Raw genomic sequence first — 25,144 nt, forward strand, 5'->3', positions numbered from 1 at the left:
CTCCTGACAATATGTCCAATGTATGAGAGACAAAGTTTGGCCAACTGGGCCACCAAGGTGTACTCTGGCTGTACTTTTTCCAACACAGATCTGTTTGTTCTTTTGACAACTCATGGCACTTTCAATATTCTCCTCCAACAACATAACTCAAAAGCACTGATTCTTCTACTATCTTCCTTATTCGCTGCCCCGCTTTAACATATATATGAGGTTACTGAAAATACCATGACTTGGGTCAGGCGCACCTTAGTCCTCAAGCTGTTATCTTTGCTCGTCAATACTTTAAAAAGGTCTTGTGCAGCAGATTTGCCTAATGCAATATGTTGTTTGATTTCTTGACTGCTGCTTCCATGAGCGTTGATAGCAGATCCAAGAAGAATGAAGTCCTTGACAACTTCAATCTTTTCTCCATTGATAAGAATGTTGTTTATTGGTCCAGTGGTGAGGATTTTGTTTTCTTGACATTGAGATGCAATCCATACCAAAGGCTGTGCTCTTTGATCTTCATCACTAAATATTTTAAGTTTCCTTCACTTTCAGCAAGCAAGGTCATATCATCTGCATATTGCAAGTTTTTAATGAGTCTTCCTCCAATCCTGATGCCCCATTTTTCTTTAAATAACCCAGCTTCTTGGATTATTTGCTCAGCATACAAGTTAAATAAGTGTGGTGAAAGAACGCAACCTTGCCGCACACCTTTCTTAATTTTACACCATTCAGTGTTCCCATGCTCTGTTTGAACAACTGCCTCTTGACTCATGTACAGATTCGTCATGAGCACAATTACATACACTATATATCAGTAGTACAAAACATTAATATGTTAACCAAAGGGTTGGGATTCAAGTCCATTCAGAGATGCCTTAGAAGGAAGGCCTGATGATTTACCTTCAAAAAATGTCATCACTGAAATTCTCTATGGAACTTAGTTCTACTCTGGTACACATGATGTCCCCATGGGTGTGAATCAGCTTGATGGCAACTTGTATATATACATTCATACTGAGTCCATGGGTAGCAAAAACTGTTAAGCACTTAACTATGTACTAGCTGAAAATTTGATAGTTCAAACCCATACAAAGGCAGCTTTGAAGACAGACCAGATTTGTTTCTGAAAGGTCACACCCTTGAAAATCCTCTGGAGTAGTTGTACTGTACACACACTGGGTAACTATGAGGTAGATTCAACTCATCAACAACAAACAACAACATACACCTATACATACATATACAATATACATACATTTGTGAATATAAGTAACTGAAGCCTAGTTTTCTCCCTCCTGCCCTCCCTGCAATGGGCCTGAAGTCTCCAAACCCTCAGCATTCCAGATTAGAACCCCAAAGAGCCTTTTAATCTGTGACTGGCTGCAAATCAGAAGTTGTCTGTCCTCCCAGCTCCCTGAATGGGCTCCAAATGAACTCATCAGTCCCTTTCTAGCTATTATTTAAGTCCCTTGTTAAATGGGCCAGTTAAATATGAATCAGCAAACTTTATGAGTTTCTACCACCCCTCAAAGGATCTGCATTTTCCTCCAGGAAAATGCTACGACCTATACTGTCATCCATCTGTGAAACTCAAATTTTATGACTGTTCCCAGTAACCTTTAGAACATTCATGTAGGTCCAAACAAAACCAAAAATGCGTTGCATCTTGAGACTTCCTTTCTTTTAGGATGCTAGTCAAAGCCTAGACTATACAGCTATCCTATAAGGGGGAAAAAAATAAGTGCCTTTGTCATTCCTCCTAGTCCTCAAAAAATCCACTAAATAAACAAATATAGATAAATCCCTTAATGGAAATTGACCTAGCGCCCTTGAAATTTAATAATAGGCTAGGAGACCTTTGACCTCAGTGTCTTTGGGTCAAAGATAATTCAGATTGTTAGTGATGACATGTCACAACAATCAAAGGCTAGTGGGTGGCTTACAGTGGTGAGTGGGTCATTTGGTGGTCTCAGAACAGCTGTCTAGCACATGTGTGCACATTTCTGTTTTGTGTATCTATCATGTCTATAAAGAGAATCCCATTTAGGTTTTGGTGCTAGCAAAGCTTCAGAACACTGACATCTCTCACTGCTGTATCATACATGAATTCTCTCTCTCACACACACACACACACACACACAGACACACACAACCCTTCTCTTCCATGTTGCAACATTAGGACTACTTACTTTACTGGTCACCTTGTCAGTTAACATTTACTGAATCTACTTAGATATGATGGCACTACAGCATAGGATGAGTAATACAAAGGTTGGCTGATTTAAATTTACTACAACCTCTTAAAGTAAATAAAAATCGTATCATTGATGAAGTTTCCCAAGCTGTCATAGAGTGGCACCAAAATGCATCACTCTTACCTAAACCAAACCTTCTGCCTTCGTGTCAACTGTCACTCATAGAAACCCCATGAGTTACCGAGTAGAACTCCTAGAACTACCTTATAAGGTACGCTTTCTTGGCTATAATCTTAATAGAAGGATATTACCTTGCCGTTTTCTCCACAGGACTGTTGGGTGGGTTCAAACAACCCACCTTTGGGTTAGCAGTGCAATGCAAACCATGTGTGCCACTGAGGGAAAAATAACACCCAAAACATATAAAAAGGAAGTTGAGTTCATATGCAGTACCAATGTGGGATATGGACATGTAGCATTATAATAATTTAAAATCCTACTCTAAAACCTGGAGGTTTAGGGTTAGTGATACAACCCATGCTCTGTGACTTTGTTGTTTTTCTCATTTCAAGAGTACACGATCACTAAGATAACCTTTTCAACTCTCAATTCTATGATTTTCCTCAGTATTAATGTAGTCACATGCATGACTTTACTTTGTAAGTAATGCTAGTATTGTTTAAGATCATCCTCATCATTACAGTAGTTGTATACATATATGGACCTCTGGTGATGTAGTGGCTATAAGTCGGGCTGCTAACTTCAAGGTCAGTGTTTCAAAACTACCAGTTGTTCCATGGGAGAAAGATGAGGCTTTCTGCTTCCCTAAAGATTTACAGCCTCAGAAACCCTGTACAGGGTCGCTATCAGTCAGAACCAACTCCACGACACATAACCACCACCACCACTGTATACTTATGTAGGACTTCTGGTGTGGCACTGTAGGGTCAGCACTAGACTACAAACCACAAGGGCATCAGTTCAAATCCACCAGCTGCTCCTGGGAAACTCTATACAGGGCCGCTATGTGTTGAAAACGACTTGATATCACTTAACAACAACAACAACAACAACATACTTATATAGCAAATTCTTCCAAGCAATAACCTAGTAATTTACAAATATTAACTCCTTAAAATCCATCAGTTTAATTCATTTATTAACTGCATTATTGTATTAAGAATAAAACAAAAATAATTCATAATGATCAACAATTATGAATTGATAAAACCTCTACTTCTGATTCATTAGTGAATAATGAATAATGGAGCCCAATGGAGCATTCTGCTTCCATAAAGATTTACAGCCTCAGAAACCCTGTACAGGGTCGCTATGAGTCAGAACTGACTCCATGGCTAATAACAACAACAACAACAATGAGCTTCAAGATAAATTGTGCAAATTTAAACCAGGGAAATAATAAGACTATCAATTTAGGGAGAATTCTAGGTATCACTGATACTGGTGATTTGCACTCACACATTCTTAACTGACAGTAACATAGTAACTACTGTTACCCATAAATTCTCACTTTATGCTTTTAACAAATTAACAATAGTCACTCATTCAGTCCTTGAAATAAATGTTAAGAGCTACTATGTCTCTAGGTGGTAAAAACATTATACACTCAGCTGCTAATTAAGAGATTTAAGATTCAAACCCACATAGAAGTGCCTCAGAAAGCCTGGTAATCTACTTCCCCAAAAAGTCAAACATTGAAAATTATCTTTCTAGCTAAGGTCTTAAAAATCTCACAAAATGACTGGCAGGGACTATGCAAATTGAGTGACTTATGGTCTATGGAGGGGATTGGTCAATTCACCATCCTGTTGGGAGGACTATGCCTTGAAATTGACAAAGAGTAGGCTTATGTAAGGGCCAATCCCACAGAGATTCAGGGATCTCACTGCTATCAAGAAGAGTCTGCAGTGCAGCACATCTTGGGGTCCCTGTACTGGGAACCTCCTAGACCCAGAAAAGAGATAACACTGAAGATGGCATGAGACAGAGAGACAGCAGCAGCAGACTTGCTAGCTCATGGAGTCAGAGCTGAGTGCCTTCGGGCCAGAGGCTTGTGGAGGAGCTAAAAGAGCCATAACACTTGTTCACGCAGGACAAAGACCTGAATGCATCCCATGTAGAGGCTGCACAATGTCCCACTCCGTCCCCCTCCTTCACAGGGCAGCATGACATAGGTTATACAACAGCAAGAGAGTCACACAGGTCCAGGTAGCAGGGCAGGAGACATCAGCAAGGCTGAGAAACAGAGGCTCAGGAGATTCTGTGTAGTGGTCTTTCCACAGGTCAGACAAGGGTCATTTAGGTCCAGCAGAAGAACAGAAGTTTCAGTAGTGTAATGGTAGCCAGAGGCAGCAGTGACATGAACATGGCACCTGACCTAAACCATGGTGACATTAGAATGGGCATGGGTAATTTGGAGAACGGTTAAGTGTTTCCCCTTTGGGAATCTGTTGTTATTATTTACCATTTGCTCACTGTAATTTATAATAATGGCTCACTTTGCTAATACTGTTGCAGTGTCTCATGTATCTGGCTCAATCACAGATAAGCTAGCACCTGTAGAATGGTTGATACCAGCGAGTATATGTGTCTCATTTCAAGCACTCTTAGGGCTTCCTGAAAGTTTGACCCACAGACTGTCTGCAAGTGTAATGCAGACAGACAGACAAATATGCAAAGAAACACCATATGGAGCACAGTTCTATTCTGACACACATAAGGTTGCGTAGGTCAGAATTGATGTGATGGAAACCAGTGTATGTTCCCAGCACTGTGTTGGTCCTGGTTATATGACAATGAACAACAGAGACATATCTTGTGGAGTTTACAGGGAAGGACCATGAAATGCTAAAATGTGTATATATGACTATTCAATTAGACATTCTCCAGGTGGAGGACAAGGACTTTTTTCTAAAAATTAAAATATATTAGTGGCAAAATAAAATTTTCAAAATTAATTGAGATTGTCTTTACCTCTTTCCTAGAAACAAAAATTGAAAAGAGGGACTCAGACAAATAGAATGTTCAAAATATGTATTTTTGTGTTATAAAAATAAAGTAGCAGTATAGTAGAAAGTTACCTATATACTTGCACTTAATTGCTGATGCATTTACAGCTTAAGTACCCAGTAGTTATATCAGCTCCTGAAATAATACTACAATGAAAAAAAAAAATCACAAAAGTAAACCTATCTGACTGCTTGGAAATGAGTTCTAGTCAGTTTTAAGTATAATTAATATTTTCACCTAATCAAGCAGAAAATCTCTGCTCATAAAAAGCATACAACCACATATTCAGGCAGTGTATAAATTTAGACCTTAGTGCCTTGAGGATGTGTATCAATCTGTAATCACTTTCCATTTCTTCCTAGAGTGACAAGAAATAGCATAAGTTTTTCCATGAAACCATTTTTTAAAAAAAGAGTTCCCCTGATGACAATTCCGACATATGGTGATCCATGTGCACCAGAGTAGAACCAGGCGGCATCAGCTTTTCAGAGGCTGAGTTTTCAGAAGTAGATCACCAGGCTTTCTTTCCTAGGCACCTCTGGGTTGACTTGAAACTGTAACCTTTTGGTCAGTAGCTGAGTGTGGCAATCATTTGCACCCCTCAGAGGCTCCATTTTACTGTCAGTCATTACTTAAAGAAGCAGCTTTAGGTACAGATAAGCCAGGAATCATGACAATTCTAAGGATGTCCATTATTCACTTGGGTTGTTAAGGGAGTTTTCAACAACAAACTGTTACATTCATAATCAAAAACTAAATTCTTATATGTTCCGGGTAGGGACTTTATTTTGAGTTGACATACTAATGCTAATAAAACACCATGACTCTTCCAAATAGTTATTTCTACAGGTGTAGTGACATAAGAATAATAAGGCTATTTGGGGATGTACCATTTGTTCTCTTGATACAGCTGTAACTTATCTTGCTCAAGAACATTATCCAGGAGCTGTGCCATCTACCTGTTGATGAGTTTCACAGAAACAATCCCATTAGGAGCATCTGCATCAAGGACAGTTTTAACTTAATGAAATCATATTTACCATGACAAATAGAGCCACTACCTCTCATAGACTCCTAAGATGTCAGAAGTTGTAGGTGCTTGGAAGTTGTCTTAAACTGACATTTCCAGAAGTATGTACGAGTCATCAGGCCATACTTCCACAGTACTTCATGTGGGTGTGAACTGCCAAACTTTAGGCCAGTAGACACTTGTTGTTGTTAAGTGCCGTCAAGTCAATTCTGACCCATAGAGACCCTTTATAGGGTTTCCAAGGAGCAGCTGGTGTGCTTGAACCACCAACCTTGCAGTTCAAATGGCTTTGCAGTCTGACACATTAGAAGAGTGCAAACCTTTTGTGCTACTCAGAACCCCCCTTTGGCTATAAGGAGTTTCGCTCCCATATCAGCATGCTCAGGGTAACTCAACACGATAGTTGCATCTTGCCTTTTCATTACTAGTTTGGGAGGTAGAATGAAATATGCTGACCTTCAGTGGAGAGTAAAGGGAACAATGAACCACTTTGAATGGCCACTATGAATGGTCAATGATTCAAACACATCAGACACCTCATGGGACAAAACTGTGGCCGTCTGCTTCTGTACTAAAGATGACAGCCTTAGAGACCCTATGGAGCACTCTCCTCAATCCGATAGGGCCACTGTAAGTCATCATCAACTCAGTGGCACTCAGTTTAGTTTGGTTTTAGATGACATATTGACCAAATTCAAATATGAGGCTTTGACTGAGATTTTCAAGTTCTGTGAAAATCTAATGTTTAATGGATTATTCTATCTTCAATAACAAATTATAACTGATGACAATTACTCCAAACCATGGTCCAATTCAGAGGCTCCTTTGTAAAGAAGTCTTGAGTTGATTCAAACTGAAAGAACAACAAATCTGCAGAAGTCTAAGGGAATACATTTCCCCCTATAACCAACCAAACCCACTACTTTTGAGTTGATTCCAACTAACAGTGATTCTACCTTAGCTTTCAGTTAATTCCTGGTGAAAAATAATGACTCGTTTCTTCTGCCTTTCTAAAGTGGATTTTGGTCTTTTCTGATGGGATGTAAATTTGTACACAACATTTAAAATTCTACTGCTGCTTTCCAAATATCATAATATACTAAATACTTATTACTATCAACATTTCTCATTCTGTCAGGTTAAGGACAATTGAGAAAATACAATATAATCAACAAGAAGGGGAACAAATTCCCTCAAGACAGAAGTCCTACATTTCTACTCCATTTAATATATGGAAAATCATGTATTTCATTTTCCATTCAACTCTGTATTCAAACAACTGGTTTTCTCTTGACAAAACCATCAACTCATTTCCATAATTCCTGTTAAGTATAAAACTCTTCCCCAAAATGGATAATGCATGAGCAGCTCCCCCAAGGGAGAATCCAAGTCTACGGCAAGGTGACCTCACTAAAACAAATTATAATCAAAACCTATTTTCTGTATCTAATATAATCCTTTGGGAAACAGTATACCAGCCTTCAGTATTTTCCCAGAAATAAATAGCAATATTCAATATTACTGCTATTATAATAACTATTTGTAAACATGTACCATAGCATAAGTTTCAAGATAGGATCCTTTTTAAAATTTAGTTAAAAAACAAACTTAAGTATGTAAATGGAATATTTCAAATCTTGAACAATGAAATGTAAAGGGAATAATGTAATTTTAAATCATGAAATTTGGTGCTTAACACCAACTGTTGTTGTTGTTGTTAAGTGCCGCCGAGTCAATTCCAACCCATAGTAACCCTGTATAGGTTTCCTAGGAGCAGCTGATGAGCTTGAACTGCCGACCTTGAGGTTCAAACTGACTATGCAGTCCAGCGCATTAACCCACAGTGCTGACACAGCATTTATATTTCATTCTGTTGATGACAGAGAAGAGACAAAATACTAAAAAATATGAACTCAAGTTTAATATATACTCGTATATACAGAAAAAATGTCCATTTCTTATACAAATGCAAAATTTTCTCAAGTTATTAATTACCTTACAACCTTACCCCACCACACAGTATATGTCACATCAAATCAATGCATAAACTATAGATATCTATCCTTGCACCTCAGGAAATAAAAGTGATTAATTGTATAGAGAAAACTGATTATTATTTATCTATTCTGTAAGCGTCTATATACAAGATATATAGATATGTATAGGTACTATATAGAGTACAAAGTAATGACACATTATCTCAAAGCAAAGGAGATAAAAAATGAGAAAGTTACATCTAAAGAGATAATCGGCACTTACTTTTTAAAGACTTAAAGACAGACAGACAGACAGGAAAATATCAGTGTACATAGTACATTGTTTTACCAATTAGTTAAAACACCACTGCTAGTGCTGTTCCATTCTCTAAACATGAGTTTAAACATAAGTCAAATGCTCAAGCCAAATCTCATGTTAACAATGCCCACTTTATCTTTTGATGAATGTATTATACAAGGGGCCTTCAAAATGTTCATGGAAAAGTTTCATTATCTTTTAATTCCATTTTTCCACAAACTTTTCAAAGCCTCCTTGTACATTTGGTACCCAACTCTTGCCAACAATCCAAAGATACAAAATAGATGTCAAATCATGTTTTTATATATAGTTGTTGTTAAGTACAGTTGAGTCAGTTTTGACCCATAGCGACCCTGTACAGGGTTTCCAAGGATTAGCTGGTGAGCTTGAACGCCGACCTTGCATGCAGTTCAAATGGCTTTGCAGCCTGATGCATTAATTCACAGTGCCACATCAGGAGCCCATATATATATGTTGTTGTTGTTGTTAGGTGCCATCGCGTCCGTACCGACTCATAGCAACTCTATGCACAATAGAAAGCAGCACTTCCCAGTCCTGGGTCAACCTCACAATTGTTGTCACTCTTGAGCCCACTGATGCAGCCATATTGCCAATCCTTCTCACTAGGGGTCTTCCTCTTTCTCTCTGACCCTCCACCTTACCTGTTGGGAGCAACTAAACCAAAGGTCTCAGACTTGGGGGCAGTTTAACTGAAGGACTGCAACTAAAACAGCTGTGGTCTAGAAAATCGGGGTGCTCCTAGGTCAGGCTGCCCCTGAGGAACTTGCAAAGCCTGCCTCAGGGAGCAAGGAATTTGCAAAGTCTTTCCTTGTACACAGTCATGGCCTTCAGCTTAAAACCATCTAGCTGCCCTATCTCTGTTTCCTTAGCAATTACATTTTTCTGATAAAGTCCCGCTTACTGCATGCATCTAGAACACCAGATGTTTTTGTACCCTTTCCCCTGACCCTAACCCCCTTCTTTGATATATAATTGTATATAATATGTGTGTATATAATAAACATGCTTAATCTAGGTCTGTGTCACAGTATCTCCATCAGAGTGCTGTGTCCCACCTGGTGTCAACTTTACTTATTTCATTTTGTGTCTTATGTCTTCCTTTTTTTCTAATTTCCCATCACCCTAATCAGGTTTAATCTCTCTGTGCCGGTGGCGGAGTATAGCCATTGTCAGAGACAACATTACCAAACATGATATCCTTCTCCAGCAACTGTTCCCTCCTGTCAATATGTCCAAAGTATGAGGGACGAAGTTTGGCCATCCTTGCCTCCAAGGAACACTATGGCTGTACTTCTTCCAACACAGATCTGTTTGTTCTTTTGGCAGCTCATGACACTTTCAATATTCTCCTCCAACACCATAACTCAAAAGCATCAATTCTTCTATAGTTTTCCTTATTCACTGTCCAGCTTTCGCCTGCATATGAGGTTATTGAAAATACCATGGCTTGGGTCAGGCACACCTTAGTCCTCAAACTGATATCTTTGCTCTTCAACACTTTAAAAAGGTCTTGTGCAGCAGATTTGCCGAATGCAATATATCCTCTGATTTCTTGACTGCTGCTTCCATGAGTGTTGATAGCTGATCCAAGAAGAACGAAGTCCTTGACAACTTCAATCTTTTCTCTGTTGATGAGAATGTTGTTTATTGGTCCAGTGGTCAGCAAGCAAGATTGTATCATCTGCATATTGCAGGTTGTTAATGATGCCATGTTTTTCTTCATAGATTCCAGCTTCTTGGATTATTTGCTCAGCATACAAGTTAAATAAGTATGGTGAAAGAATGCAACCTTGTCACACACCTTTCTTAATTTTAAACCTTTCAGTGTTCCCATGTTCTATTTGAATAAGTGCCTCTTGGTCCATGTACAGCTTTCTCACGAGCACAATTAAGTGTTCAGGAATACTCATACTTCGCAATGTTGTCCATAGCTTGTCATGATCCACACAATCGAAAGCCTTTGCATAGTCAATAAAGCACAGGTAAACATCTTTCTGTATTCTCTGCTTTCAGCCAAGATCCATTGGACATCAGCAATGATATCCCTCGTTCCACATCCTCTTCTGAATCCGGCTTGAATCTCTCGAAGTTCTCTGTCAATGCATGCTTGCAGCTATTCCTGTATTACCTTTAGTAAAACTTTACTCACATGGGATATGAATCACATTATCCAATGATTTCCGCATTCCATTGGGTCACCTCTCTTTGGAATGGGCACAAATATGGATCTCTTCCAATTAGTTGGCCAGATAGTTGTCTTACAAATTTCTTGGCAGAGATGAGTGAGTGCCTCCAGTGCCACCTCACTTTCTTGAAAGATTTCAATCATCAATTCCTGGTGCCTTGTTCTTTGCCAATTCCTTGGACTTCTTCCTTCAGTATCATTGGCTCTTGATCACATGCTACCTCTTGAAATGGTTGAACATTAACCATTTCCTTTTGGTACAGTGACTCTTGTGTTTTCCTTCCATCTTCTCTTGATGCTTTCTGCATCATTCAATCATTTGCCCAGAGAGTCCTTCAATAACGAAAGTTGAGACTTGCATTTTTTCCTTCAGTTTTCCCGAGCTTGAGAAATGCTGAGCGTGTTTTCCCTTTTGGTTTTCTGACTCCATATCTTTGCAGATTTCATTATAATATTTGACTTTCTCTTCTCGAGCTGACCTTTGAAATTTTCTGTTCAGCTCTTGTACCTCCCTATTTCTTCCATTTGCTTTATCATCTCTACGCTGGAGAGCAAGTTTCAGTGTCTCTTCTGACATCCATTTTTGTCTTTTCATTCTTTCTTGTCTTCTTAATGACTTTTTACTTTATTCCTGTGTGATGTTCTTGATGTCATCCCACAACTCTTCTGGTATTCGGTCTTTAGTGTTTACTGTATCAAACCTGTTCTTCAAATGATCTCTAAATTCAGATGTGATATATTCAAGGTCATATTTTGGTTCTCATGGACTTGTTTTCATTTTCTTCAGCTTCAGTCTGAATTTGCATATGAGCAATTGATGGTCTGTTCCACAATCTGCCCTGGCCTTGTTTTCACTGATGACATGGAGCTTTTCCATCATCTCTTTCTGCAGATGTAGTCAATTTGATTTCTATGTATTCCATCTGGTGAGATCCATGTGTATAATCATCTCTTATGCTGTCTAAAAAGGTATTTGAAATGAACAAACACTGGTTTTGCAGATAATTACAATGAGCCTCGGTTTACAAGACCCTGTATGTAAAATTAACTTCTAGGGGTTTAAAAGTTAAACAACATGGATGCAGACACACAAGAGGACTTCAAAAAAAATGTGAAAAAAATTCCATTCTCTTTTTCTTTTTTTCTCTCTTAATGCAATTTTTTCACAAAGTTTTTGAAGCCATCCCTCACACATAGTAAGGACATACCATTAGATGAGAACATGCTCAAAAATTCTTAGGCTGTATTAACATTTAAATCTAATAAAAAACTGAAACATCACCAGTAACAAGCAGAAATCTTTCTAAGTCTTCACAGACTTAAGCAGACTTTAGAAAGACCATTCAATTCACAAAATAACACATTTTAAAATACTAAAGAAATATATGTATATATGTGTGTGTGTGTATATATACACAAAAGACAGTTCTTTTATCATGAACATTAATCTGCTTTTAAATATCTGTTGACTTTTTTTTTTTTAACTTTGATTTTTTCTTGTTATCAAGGTATACAATCCTATCAGCTCATATTAAGTATGGGTTTCTATTACTGTAATAAATTTAAACTCTTAAATAATACTCTGTATGGTGGTAGTGGTGGTGGTATGCTGTGAAGTCGGTTTGGACTCATCGTAGTTTCCTAGACTGTAAATCTTTATGGTTGCAGAAAGTCTCATCTTTCTCCCATGATATGACTAGTGGTTTTGAACTGCTGAAGGTGAAGCAGAAAGCTTCATCTTTCTCCTGGAGAGTAGCTAGTAGATTCAAACGGCTGACCTTGAGATTAGCATCCTGACTTATAAACACTCCACTCCCAGAATGCCTTTATAGTTAAGAAAAAAAACAAAAAACAACAACTTAGTTTTAAAATCTTAGGGCTTTAATAAAGAATTTTTTCCTATGCATTATCAATACTCAGATTCTTTTATGTAGAGCTTAAATGTATATTTTTAAATAATAAAATGTGCATATTTCAACTTTGAATTTTGGAGTCCTTATTTAGAATTCAGATTTGGAGTCCTACATTTAGTATTTAACAGTAACATTTTGAATACTAAATACATATCTTTTGTATTCAAAATATGATTTCACCATATGTAGAAAATCTAATTATTCTTAAAAAAAAAAAAAAAAATCAATCCAAACTGAAAATTAGGCTCTTCCATTTAAGGTTTGGTTTTAGATTTACTAAAATACCATGGTATTCTCAATGACCTGATATGCATGTGAAAGCTGGACAGTGAATAAGGAAGACCATAGAAGAATTGATGCCTTTGAGTTATGGTGTTGGAGGAGAATATTGAAAGTGCCATGGGCTGCCAAAAGAACCAATAGATCTATTTAGGAAGAAGTGCAGCCAGAGTGCTCCTTGGAGGCCAAGATGGCCAAACTTCATCTCTCATACTTCAGACACATTGTCAGGAGGGACCAGTCACTGGAGAAGAATACCATGTTTGGTAAGGTGGAGGGTCAGAGAAAAAGAGGAAGACCCCCAGCGAGATGGATTGGCCAAGTGGCAGCATTGATGGACTCAAGCATGGCAACAGTAGTGAGGTTGGCCCAGGATCAGGCAGTGTTTCATTCTGCTGTGCATAAGGTTGCTAGGAGTCAGTACCAACTTGATGGCACCTAACAACAACAAAAAGGTAGCTGATGAGACTATCATAACCTTTACCAGTGCCATTTAAGGTTCTAAAATATTGACTTCAAATTATAATCAGAGGAGTTATAAATGACAAAAACATGCATCGCCCCACTTAATAATAGTAGCATTATCTAAAAATTTAACAATATTTCTAAAGTAATATAAGGAGCTCTGGTAGCATAGTGGATTACAAGCAGGGCCCTAACCACAGGTCAGCCGTTTGAATCTACTGGCAACTCTCTATAGGAGAAAGATTTGCAGCCTCAGAAACCCTGTACAGGGTAGGGTCTCTATCAGTTGGAAATGACTCCATAACACAAAACCACCACCACCATAAAGTATATTGGCCAGCTCATTTTCACTTGACAATAAAACTCATACTTAGATAAGAATATAAAAAGTGGGTTGATGGGTATCATGAAGCTGAATAAAGATATTTTTCCTACGTGTTTGTGGTGTTAAGTGCCATTGCATCGGTTACGACTCATAGCAACCCAGTATTGGAAGTACATGAAGCAACTGGTGGGTTTGAACCTTGATGTTAACAGTCCAGTTCTTATCCTAGAGTGCCACACCAGGACTATAAAGCCAGGATTATTAGCCAATCTCTCATCTTTCCTACTCACAAATGTATAATCACTATACAGAAATGTGGTGGTTAATACAATGTGTGATAACAGTTTGTTAACAGGTCAAAGAAAAATAAAAGCAATATTTTGTAGAAGAATTTACTACTTTTCTTTCCAAAGGAAAAGGCTAATTGTCCTGGCACTGCAACTTTATCCGGAATTCTTCTTATATGGCTATCACATGATTGTACCTAAGATATTGGAGTATTGCAAAAAATGTCACTGCTTCAAATATTCTCTATCCCCAATTCTTTTATATATATATATATATATAGTATTTTAAGCCCATTTAGTTAACAGAATTTATCAGAATATTTTGTCACCATTACAATATTGCTTAAAATATAAAACATAACTACAGTCAAATTAGTAAAGAAAGTCTAAATGTTGTATCAAACATTTGTGGGGGAAAACCAACATTGTCAGTTCCAACTCACGGTAACCTCACAGGTCAGAGAATTGTCCCCATAGAGCTTTCAAATCTTTACAGGAGCAGAGTGTCACATCTTTCTCCTGTGGAGTGGTTGGTGGGTTTCAACCACTGACCTTTCGGTTAGCAGCTAAATGCTTAGCCAGTGTGTTACTAGGGCTCCTTGAATTCTATGAAATTGACAATACCCAACTGTGACCTAAAAACTGACAATTTCATATGGTTCAACCTAATAAAGCATTCTCTGACTCTCAGATTATTGAAAATAACACTCAACAACTGCCTGCCTATTGAAGCTGTGAAATGAAAGGTTTGGAACCCCTTGGCAGAGCAGTCAAAGGCTAGACCCATCAATAATACCTTTCCTGGGACAAGTAATAATGTGAACAATATTGCACTTTTCCACAGGGAAGGGGGCATAAAATGGAGTATCTTGTGATAAAGATGACAAGTGTAGAGGGAAGTAAATCATGAGCAAGTAAAACTGAAAATCACAGGGGCTAAGGGATAATAACAGGGACAAATAATAGCCCAGGATATAAAAGAAATCGTTCTTCAAACCTGTTTTTTAAATGTGTATTAAATCAATGGCAGGATTCTTAAAACATTGTAGCCAGAGGCTAAAGAAATAGCATGACTTAAAGAAATGAAAGTAACCTTGTTAGTAAAGATCTTTGGTTCAAATTTGATACTCTCCTTATCATTCTCCAATGCCACAGTGATTTTTTTTTTTCAAGTGTTGTCTTGTTCACTTTACCTGCAAAGTGATTTTGCAGGTAAAGTGAACACGACAACACTTTTCAGGTAAAGTGCACATGGGTTCAAACACTGAATTGATGCTCTTATTAGCTAGAGCTTCTAGAACAGAAATACCACAAGGGAGTGGCTTTCAAATACAGAAATTTGTACTTATTGGAAGGGAGTCGTGGTAAAGGTGGGCTAAGCCAAACAAATCCCAAACCATTGGCCATCTAGCTGACTCCAACTCATGGTGAGTATGCAAAGTAAAACTGTGCTCCATAAGGTTTTCAAGGCTGTGGCCTTTTGGAAGTAGATCACCATTTCTGTCTTTCAAGGCACCTCTGAGTGAATTCAAGCTGCTAACCAAAGCACTTAACCATATCTACCACCCAGGGACTCCTAAACAGTGGTGAGAAGGAATTTATAAGGTGCTTTGTTCTTTGGTTTTAGAGTTGTTGTTGTTGTTAAGTGCCATGGAGTCGGTTCCGACTCATAGGACCCTGTACAGGGTTTCCGAGGCTATAAATCTTTACAGGAGCAGAAAGCCTCATCTTTCTCCCGTGGATCAGCTGGTAGTTTCGAACTACTGACTTTGCGGTTTGCAGCCTGATTCGTAACCACTACGCTACCAGAGCTCCTTTTCAGAGTGGTACTATTAAATTAATCTAACAGACAACCTTTTGCGGGCTAACAAGTACATTATCAGAATGATGCTTCAGAAAATATAATTAAGAATTTAACAAGGAATTCTGGCTCTTTTGTCTAACTGCAACACAAACTTCAGTTGAAGCAGCTAACTTTGGTAGTATCAGGACCCAATTCTTGCCCCAAAATTTCTCAAAATTGAAAGGAAAAATGTATCAGTCTTTGGGGAACAGCAGTGTGATGCTCTTAGAGCGCCCTCTGGAGGTCACAGAAAAGGGAACCGTGGGGAAAGAACAAGAAGAAATTTTGACCATCTGCAGTCTGGCCAAGGGTAGAATGTCACACACTCTTTTGAGTTGGGCTAAAATAATAAAACAATTCACTAACCATAATCAGATGACATAACGAACATGGCTGATTAATAGTTTCAACTTTATATAGTTTAAAAATGCAAAAGAAACCCCTGGTATGACTGTCTCAAATAATTTGTTACATTAAAACAAACAAAACACCGATTCACACACCTTAGATCCACATTCTGAATTCTTTATAGAGGCATCTTTTAATATTTATAACAGGAAAATGGTAAAATGTGGTATTTTCATTAACAAAATGTAAATATAAACAAGATTAGAGAGTATATATTATGAATTCTCAAACTTTTTAAAGGAGCCAGCTTTATGCTTATTCCAACTGAAAATACATGACGCTGCCTGTTTCCTTTTTTCTAACACCTCACTTTTTCTAAAGCAACAAACACTGACATCTATTGGTATCTTGGTAGCACCTTTTTTTTTTTTAAATATACTAAAGCTCATGCCAGGCTCAACACACACAGTTAGGCCCTGAATTAGGAGGAATACAAAGTACCACTCATTCCTTTAGGAATATTTTATCTTATGAACCTTAATTGCATATTTAATAGATACTTTTCCTCTGGCTGGAATAAATCAAGTTTTAACCTAATGCTATCTGAATTATTTTTTCTAATTGTCAAGGTGAGAGATTTGGAATTAACTAAATCATTAGAAGTCCATTTATCTTCTTCTTGTTTTCTTCAATCATAATGGATTATGATAAACTGCCAGCACTCTTAAAGTCAAATTTAACTTATTATTTTAGGAATGCTAACAAAGCACTTATTTGGTAAGAAACTATTTCTCTTTCAGAAATTTAGACACACTGCCTATAGAATTCTAGTGACGTAAGGAATGGAAAAATCTAATGAGAAGTGTCTATTTAGTCTATTCATTATATTCTTTTATACTTAGAAACACCTGCACTCAAATCTACAAAGTTCACTGGAATATACTTTTATGCTTTAAAACAAAGTTAAAAAGGACGTGTTAATAAACACTTTTTTTTTCAATTACTGCAATTTATTCTAGTTTTAAAAATCTAAGATCACACATTCTATATAATACAATGAGGTTTCAGCATCAGGTCTAAAGTGTTGCCAGAGAAGGAATCATGTTTCAAAATTTTCTTGTAGCTTGCAAACCTCAACATTTTTCTGCCCAAGATAAAATTATGTTGTGCCTCACACTACTTTCAATATTTAGACTGAGTTCAGCACTGTTTTCATAACACATATATGCATTTATGGAATTTGACACACACACATATACTTTTCTTTATATTTACAGGTAGTATATATTAATATTTATACACACTCTAATCTAAGGGCAGCTTTGGATATGCTTTTTCTTACCATAAAAGGTCATTTTTAAAAAATTACATTAAATATCTTTGCAAATACACAGGCAATTCATTTCTTAAGTTGTTTAATAAAAAGAGCTAACATTTTTGGGTATTTGCTACATGCTGGCCAGTGAATGTTCAGATTGCAGTTCACAGATTATCTTGTTGAATTCTTATAACAATCTCAGTACAAAAGGTTAACAAGTTTGGCTACTAACCAAAAGGCTGAAGGTTCAAGTCTGCCCAGAGGTGCTTTGAAAAAAAAGCTTGGCAATCTACTTAGGAAAAATCAGACATTGAAAACTTTAGAGAGCACAGTTCTATTCTGACGCATATGGAGTCTTGATGAGTTGGAGTTGACTCAATAGCAACTGTGCTTTTTCAAACTACTATATAATATAGAAGATTATATGTGATATAATATATAGTAGCAACACTAACATTGTGGTTAAGGAGCCCTGTTAGCATAATGGGATACAAATGTTCCATATTACCTACAAAATGATACTGACAGAAGAATGGGGAGGAAAAATATACACTTTCATCAGAAATTATTAGAGCAGTGGGTGAACACCTGACTACCCACCAGGCATTGAGAACTTTCATATTTATTGATATGGATGTCATTTTTATTGTTGTTGTTAGGTGTCGTCAGGGATGTTTTGACTCATTGTAATACTGTATATGATTTCCAAGAACCAGCTGGTGGATTTGCAGTTAGCAGTCCAGTGCTTATCCTTCAGAGCCATACCACTACTGCCTAATAGTGAAGCATTGTCATGCTTTCTAAAGGACAAGAGATACAGTAGACAAAGCATCTTTTTAATGTCTATAACACGAAAAGAATTCAATATATAGTTGTTGCTGTTAAGTGCCATCCAGTCGGTTTGGACTCGCAGTGACCCAGAGTAGGAGTACCTGGTGGATTTGAAACACCAAACCACTGACCCTGTGGTTCTAAGTCCAGAGCCACACCAGAAGTACCAACAAGTAGTCCTGGTGTGGCCCTTCGGGTTAATGTACTGGACTACAAAGTCAGTATGAACCGAAAGGTCAGTGGTTCAAGCTGGCCAGCCACTTCTCGGAAACCCAATACAGGGTCACTGTGGGTCAGAAGTGACTTGACAACACTTAATAACAACAACAGCAAATGTGAGCTCTGGTGAGAAACTGCAGGATAATGAACTGGACCGCAAGGTTAGTTTGAACTTCAAGGTTGGCAATTCGAACTCACCAGCTGCTCCTCGGAAGCCCTATACAGGGTCGCTGAGTCGGAACCAACTTGACAGCACTTAGCAACAACAATGTGATGGGGCTAGAGCTGTGGTTGCCTTGGCAGGGCCAGACCAAATGATTTCGCTTGCCTAATATGGCCCAGGGGCCAGACGTTCCCCATCCCTCCTATATAACATGATGGCACTTAACAACAACAACAATCCTTATAAATGGAGTCCTGGTGCGGCACTGTAGAATAGGCACTGGACTGCTAACAACAAAGCCAGTGGTTCAAACCCACTTGCTGCTCTTTGGAAACCCTATACAAGGTTAGAATGAGTCAGAACATACTCGACAACACTTAACAACAACAACAACAATAAAACAACATCCCTATTAATAATATAAAAGTTCACAGTGACTGGCAGGTAGCAAGGTGTTCACATACTGCTCCAAGATTTTCTAATATACGGTATATATTTTTTTCCTCCCCATTCTTCTGTTGGTATCATTTTGCAGATATGAGAAGAGTATATACCAAGTTTCTCCCATTCTTCCAGCTATTTTAAATCTTCAAGACAGGCCATATTTCACTGTGTAAATAATTTTTCTAAGTTTTTCATAATTACATAAGGTAAGTGGTTGGTTACAAGTTACCAGGTTGAAACTGACAACTGGACATTCCTCTTGTTTTGTGCATGCACACCACCACCTTGTTAGTGACAGGGCACTTTGTGTCCAAGAATGCTAACAAGGGGCCCGTGGAGCCACTTAAGTTAACAAAACAGGTGGGTGATGTCATCCAGAGAGTACATAGCTTGCTTCTACTCATTTGGGATACGAAGTTTCTCAATTTTTCCACTACCTGTACTTGTAAACAGCCCTTCAGTCTGGGGTGAAGAAAAACCCTATAATCCTAAAACTGGATTAGGCTTGATCATGAATTTTGTTCTAGGTCTCTTAAGAGTGAAAAAAAGAAAAAAAGAGAATCCTTTGCAAAGTTGTGTTTAATGAAGTATAAAGATATCAGCAAATATAAATTTCCAGAGAAAATTATACAGGAATCTTAGATCCAAGTGCCAATTGGCAAAAAAATAAATAAAATGGGTAAGAAGGTGGTAGCTCTGTTTTTGTAATTCAGGCTTCAAAAGAAAAAGTGGCCCAGACGAATTGAGCCTGAATACGGGAGGTCCAAGGAGCTCTGGTAGCGTAGTGGTTACGAATCAGGCTGCGAATCTTAAGGTCAGCAGTTTGAAACTACCAGCTGTTCCGCAGGAGAAAGATGAGGCTTTCTGCTCCCGTAAAGATTTACAGCCTTGGAAACTCTGTACAGGGTCACTATGGGTCATAATTGACTTGACAGCACTTAACAACAACATGGGAGGTCCCACATGTAGATAGCCCAGGATATATAACTGGGCCCTGGGTACATGGATATATGATGCAAAGTCCAGGACTATGCTTCAGTCATTAATTTTAGCAAAGCAGAAGAATCAATGACCCCAAGGGCTTGAAAACTACTAGAGCCATTATTAGAGAAAGATAATTTTGGTGAACATCTGCAGTCCCAATAATGGACAATTCAATCTTCAGTTAATTGTACAAAAATGCAAACCCTGTGAAACACAGCCATGCATGCATCACATATCAGTCATATGAAAGCTAAAGAAACCTTTTCCTCTGAGAATTTCCCTTCAACAGATGTGTTTATGCCTATACATATAATACAGCACACAACGGGCTAAGTGGCTAGATTCCTTCAACGTTAGATTTCCCTTGACATTCATGAAGCAGTGTTATAACATCCAAAAAGAGGCTTGGCTATTGCTTGTGTATCATCAAGGACACATCATTTTAGCTGAATATTGGGACTGAAAACACTAATTCAGGAGCAATTAAAGAGTTGGGTATCTTTGTAAATCATAATTTTGGCTGGATGGCAAGTGCAATACTAGAGCTACAGCATCTAGAAATTGTTCCTTTGAAGATGACTACAATCTGAAGGGAATCCTGGTGTGGCGCTGCAGGATTTAATGCACTGAACCGCAAGGTCGGTTTGAACCGCATGGTCAGAGGTTCAAACCCACCAGCCGCTCCTTGGAAATCCTATACAGGGTCACTCTGAGTTGGAAATGACTCGACAGCACTTCACAACAACAACAATAATCTAAAGTGTTCTAAAAGACTGAGAAATAGATATAGGTGTCTACCCTGAGTCATAATTGTTATTGTTGGTAAGTGCCAACCAGTTAGTTCCAACTCACAGTGACACTGTATAGGGATTCCCAAGAAGTGGCTGGTGAGATTGAGCTGCCAACCTTGAGGTTCAAACTGATTTTGTGGTCCAGTGCTTATCCTAGAGCGCCACACCAGGACTCCATTGTGGCTATCCTTTCCTTATTCTTGGAAACTCCTAAGAAAAGGGAAAATTCGCTAGCAGTTGCATTTTAAGGAAAACGGCAAGGAAGAAGAACCGTTGATTCCAAAGCAATACTGTTTAATGTCATGTGTTTTTCTTTAAGAGATCCTGTGTGGTACTAAAGGGTAATATGATCAGTTGTTCACCAAAAGTTGGTGGTTCAAGTCCACCCGATGGCAACTTGGAAGAAAAGCCTGAAGATGTACTTCCAAAAAAACCAGCCACTGAAAACTTACGGAGAACAGTTCTACTCTGGAACACATTCGCAATTGGACTGAACTCCACAGCAACTGGGAGACTTAAACTAAAACTAGAAACTCTGGTGGCATTACAGAATGAACACTGGACTGCTAACCTCAAGGTTGGCAGTTCTCACCCACTAGTCCCTCCGTGGTAGAAGGATGAGGCTGTCTGCTCCTGTAACAATTTTGTTGTTGTTGTTATGTGCTGTGGAGTCGATTTACAGCCTTGGAAACCCTATACAGACAGGGTTGCTATGAGTCAAATCATCTCAATGGCAAGGAGTTTGGAGTTAGAATTTCAAGAAGACTATTCTTTTGAAATCAAATCTATAATAATAATAATAATACTCACCTATGGTCTCACAAGTACAATGTACCTTGGAGGGAGTAAAAAGTTCCTCCCCCAAAAGAGATAAATACATTAAAAACCAATTTAGAGCCAAGTCATTTCAATTTTCTCAAAAGAATAGGGGAGGGAATATCATTTAAAGATGTCAGTCTAACGGGTTTAGAGAGAACAACGGTTGTGAAGCTGCTGCCATCGCTTGTACCAACGTTATAGTACAAAGTAGAACAATCCCATAGTTTCCAAGGCTGAAATCTTCACAGAAGCAGACTACATCTTTCTTCAATGGCTCACGTAGTAAGTTTGAATCTGAATGTTTACCTACTGTGCCAACAGGGCTCTTAGAGAGAGCACTCACTCTCACTGGCTAGTCACAAAAGAGTTGCCAATCTTGTAGATGACATCTTCTGCTTGTTTGATATGTCTGTGACAGAGCACAAGGGGGACTTAAAAAAGTTCATGGACAAATAAAATTGAAAGTAATGAAATTTATCTCCGTGAACTTTTTGAAGCCCCCTCACATTGCCACTATAAAGCCCTGATAAAATGTAAACATGCTACATGGCAGTGATACCACTTCAAACAATTGCTCTCTCCTTAATTCATCAAACTAAGGGCAGAAAACGATAGAAAATTGAGAAACAGGGCATCGATCAATACAACAGTGACCACCACCACCAACTAAAATAACTCCTAGGAGCCCTGGTGTGATTCCATAGGATAAGCAGTGGACTGCAAAGTCGGTTTGAATCACGAGGTAGGCAGTTCAAACTCACCAGCCGCTCCTCGGAAACCCTATACAGGGTCGCTATTAGTCGGCGGGTACTTAACAACAACAACAACATCTTTACAGTCTGGGTTAGGTCTAAGGTCTATTTAATTTTCTATAATGGCTTTGGGAAGGGCAGTTAAAAAAAAAAAAAAAAAGGTCACTTAGTGAGGATTGTAAACATGCTACTTATCCCACACATAATTGTATAAAATTCTCTAAGTGTATGTCCAAAGCAGGGTCAAAATAAAGAAAAATTTAAACCTCTTCCTGAGGGCTCATGAAAGGCAAGATAAAACTGATGAGCAGTATTCCATACAAAAGCGTGCACAAGAATGATCAGTGGCCAGTAACTTTTAGTTCTTCTGCTCAAAACCAGGCTTTGCCAATAACCTGTGTTCTGAAATGCTATCAATGATGCAAATAAAAGGACAAGGTAAATCTGGCTTGTTTCTTCCTGCAAGTAACTGTCAAATACTTTCTATTTTCTTCAACCACAGTATCAGAGAGGGCTATTTGATTAATTCTTCAGACGTACTTCATTAAAATTGTGTGTGTTTGGATGCACTCTGACCTGAAGCAGTTCATCGATGAACAACTGGGAATTGAACAAGCAGAAAAAAGTCCTCAAGCACCATTCAAATCGCTCATAAACAAGTATTTACTTAGGATGCCGCTTCTGCTCAAAAAGAGACCTGGACTGCTAACTTGGGTTGCTAACTGCAATGTCAGTAGTTCAAATCTACCAGCTGTTCTGCAAGAGAAAGCAGAGGATTCCTGCTCCCTGTACAGGGTCAATATAAGTTAGAACTGACTCAACAACACGTAACCACCACCACCACCTCTGTTCAAGACTATGTTTAAAAGCATCAGCCCTTATTATGCAAACTTAAGGAAAAACTGTCATTCATGTTAGCGTTCTGATGATCAATTATTAGATGTACCTCTAAAGAGCCTCGACTACCATTTCTTTCTATACATATCTTAAATAATTCAAATAAACTTCTGTTTTCTGGTATCTCAAATTAACTATATTTATCAAGGAGAGTTAGATAAATAGAACTGCTATGCCAAAAGTTTGTAGAATGTATTTGGTGCAGACCTGATTCCTGGCACTGGACTCAATTTTATCGGCTTCTCTGACTTCAAGGAATCCGTGTAAACTGATCTGAGTTCCAATATCGCAAGAATGAATCAGGGTAAAAGCACGCACACTTCGCGAGCCTACATAGTGTTCTCCTCTGCTCAAACACTAACTTGCAGCTGCCCACAAGTCTTCTCTTTTAGACTACCCATTCTTTGAAGCCTGGCACACAGAGCAGAGACCTGGCTCTCCTTCCTGGCAGTTTGTTCCCGTTTTTCTCGCTAGAGGGCAGACGGGGCCCGTGCAAAGCCCTCCAGAAGTCGGGAGACGAGCGCACTCAGCCTCCGCTTCTGCACTCCAGGTCCAGCTCCCACTTTGGGCTCAGCGGCGGACTAGCTGGTGAGAGGCCGGGTCAGGGAGAGCAGCGTGTTCCGGAACTGGAGTACTATCCCTCCACCTGAGCACAGGGCACGGGCGGTCGGGTGGGACTACGCATCCAGGTGAGGGACAACCCTGCGCCCCGCGTGGAGGTCGCGGGAAAGAGAAGCAGAAGCGATGGCAGCGAATAAGAAAGAGCACGGAGTCGGCGCCGCGCTGCGCACTCACCTGGGCTCGGACCGCCCTCCGCGAGCTCGGGCCTCTTGCCCGAGCCGCGATCCTTCTTGTTGCCTTTCCCCTTGCCTTTGCCTTCTTTGCGCTCGGGCATCTTGTCAGAGAAGTGCGCACTCTATGCGGACGGCTCACAGCGAAGCGACACGCGAGCAGAAGTTTGGTTTGAGAGAGCTTAGACTAGGTTGGGGGAAAGTTTATCCCTGGAGGGGAAGAGTGAGCGACCGGGTTGCGGCGTTCTTGTCGTGCGGAGATGTCTCCTCTCTCCTGCGGAGATCGGCGAGGACGCGGCGTGCGGTCCCGACCGCCGCTGGCGGTTACTCCGTCCTGCGGTGGCTCTTGCTCTCGGGGCTGCTTCTGTGGCCCCGGGAAGTCCTCGGTCCCCGCTGCGTTGGTTCTCGTTGGTGTCGGCTCCTGTGGCCTCGCAGCCCGAGGAGGGAGAGGCGTTCACCGTCCCGCCCGCACTCCTATAGCTCGGGCAGCAGCTGCTGTTCCGCTCCTACCTTCCGCGCGAGCTAGGAGTTCCGACAAGTTTTGGAGAACTCCTCAACCGGCTCTTTTTCTATTGCCCCACAGCCACCCACCTCCCGCCAGCAGGTTGGAAGCTGGCGCCTCCTTCTCACCCTCCTCTTGCCTCGCCCCCTCCCTCTCCCCCACCACACCCCCACCCCGAGGCGCGGACACGCCACCGGGAGGAGCCTGGGCTAGGCGCTCCCGGGTGCAGCCCCTTTCCCTCCCCGAGCCGGGCCGGGCGGGGGGCGGCGGCGAGCGGAGCGGCTTCAGGGAACCTCCGATAGGGGGCGCTGGAAGCTGCGTGGAGACGCCGCCGCTGGGGCCGCGGAAAGGAAAGGAGCGGCCTGGGAGATTCAAAGACTGAGGGACCAACCACCTTTGCTCCTTGTTGTGCTCTACAGCCTGGCAGCG

At 39.6% G+C, this 25,144-nt stretch overlaps 1 protein-coding gene across 3 annotated transcripts in view; it reads right to left on the minus strand.

Moving 5' to 3' along the window:
* NRG1 (neuregulin 1) overlaps window positions 1-24,317 on the minus strand; it is a 274,308-nt gene extending 249,991 nt beyond the window's left edge. For all 3 annotated transcript variants that reach the window (XM_006859977.1, XM_006859978.1, XM_006859979.1), the window contains exon 1: window positions 24,218-24,317. In XM_006859977.1, coding sequence (XP_006860039.1) covers window positions 24,218-24,317 — 100 coding nt within the window. The remainder of the gene's footprint in view (window positions 1-24,217) is intronic.
* Window positions 24,318-25,144: the final 827 nt, after the last annotated feature.

The sequence above is a fragment of the Chrysochloris asiatica genome, unplaced genomic scaffold, assembly GCF_000296735.1.
Source record: "Chrysochloris asiatica unplaced genomic scaffold, ChrAsi1.0 scaffold00035, whole genome shotgun sequence".
NCBI classification, from domain to species: domain Eukaryota; kingdom Metazoa; phylum Chordata; class Mammalia; order Afrosoricida; family Chrysochloridae; genus Chrysochloris; species Chrysochloris asiatica.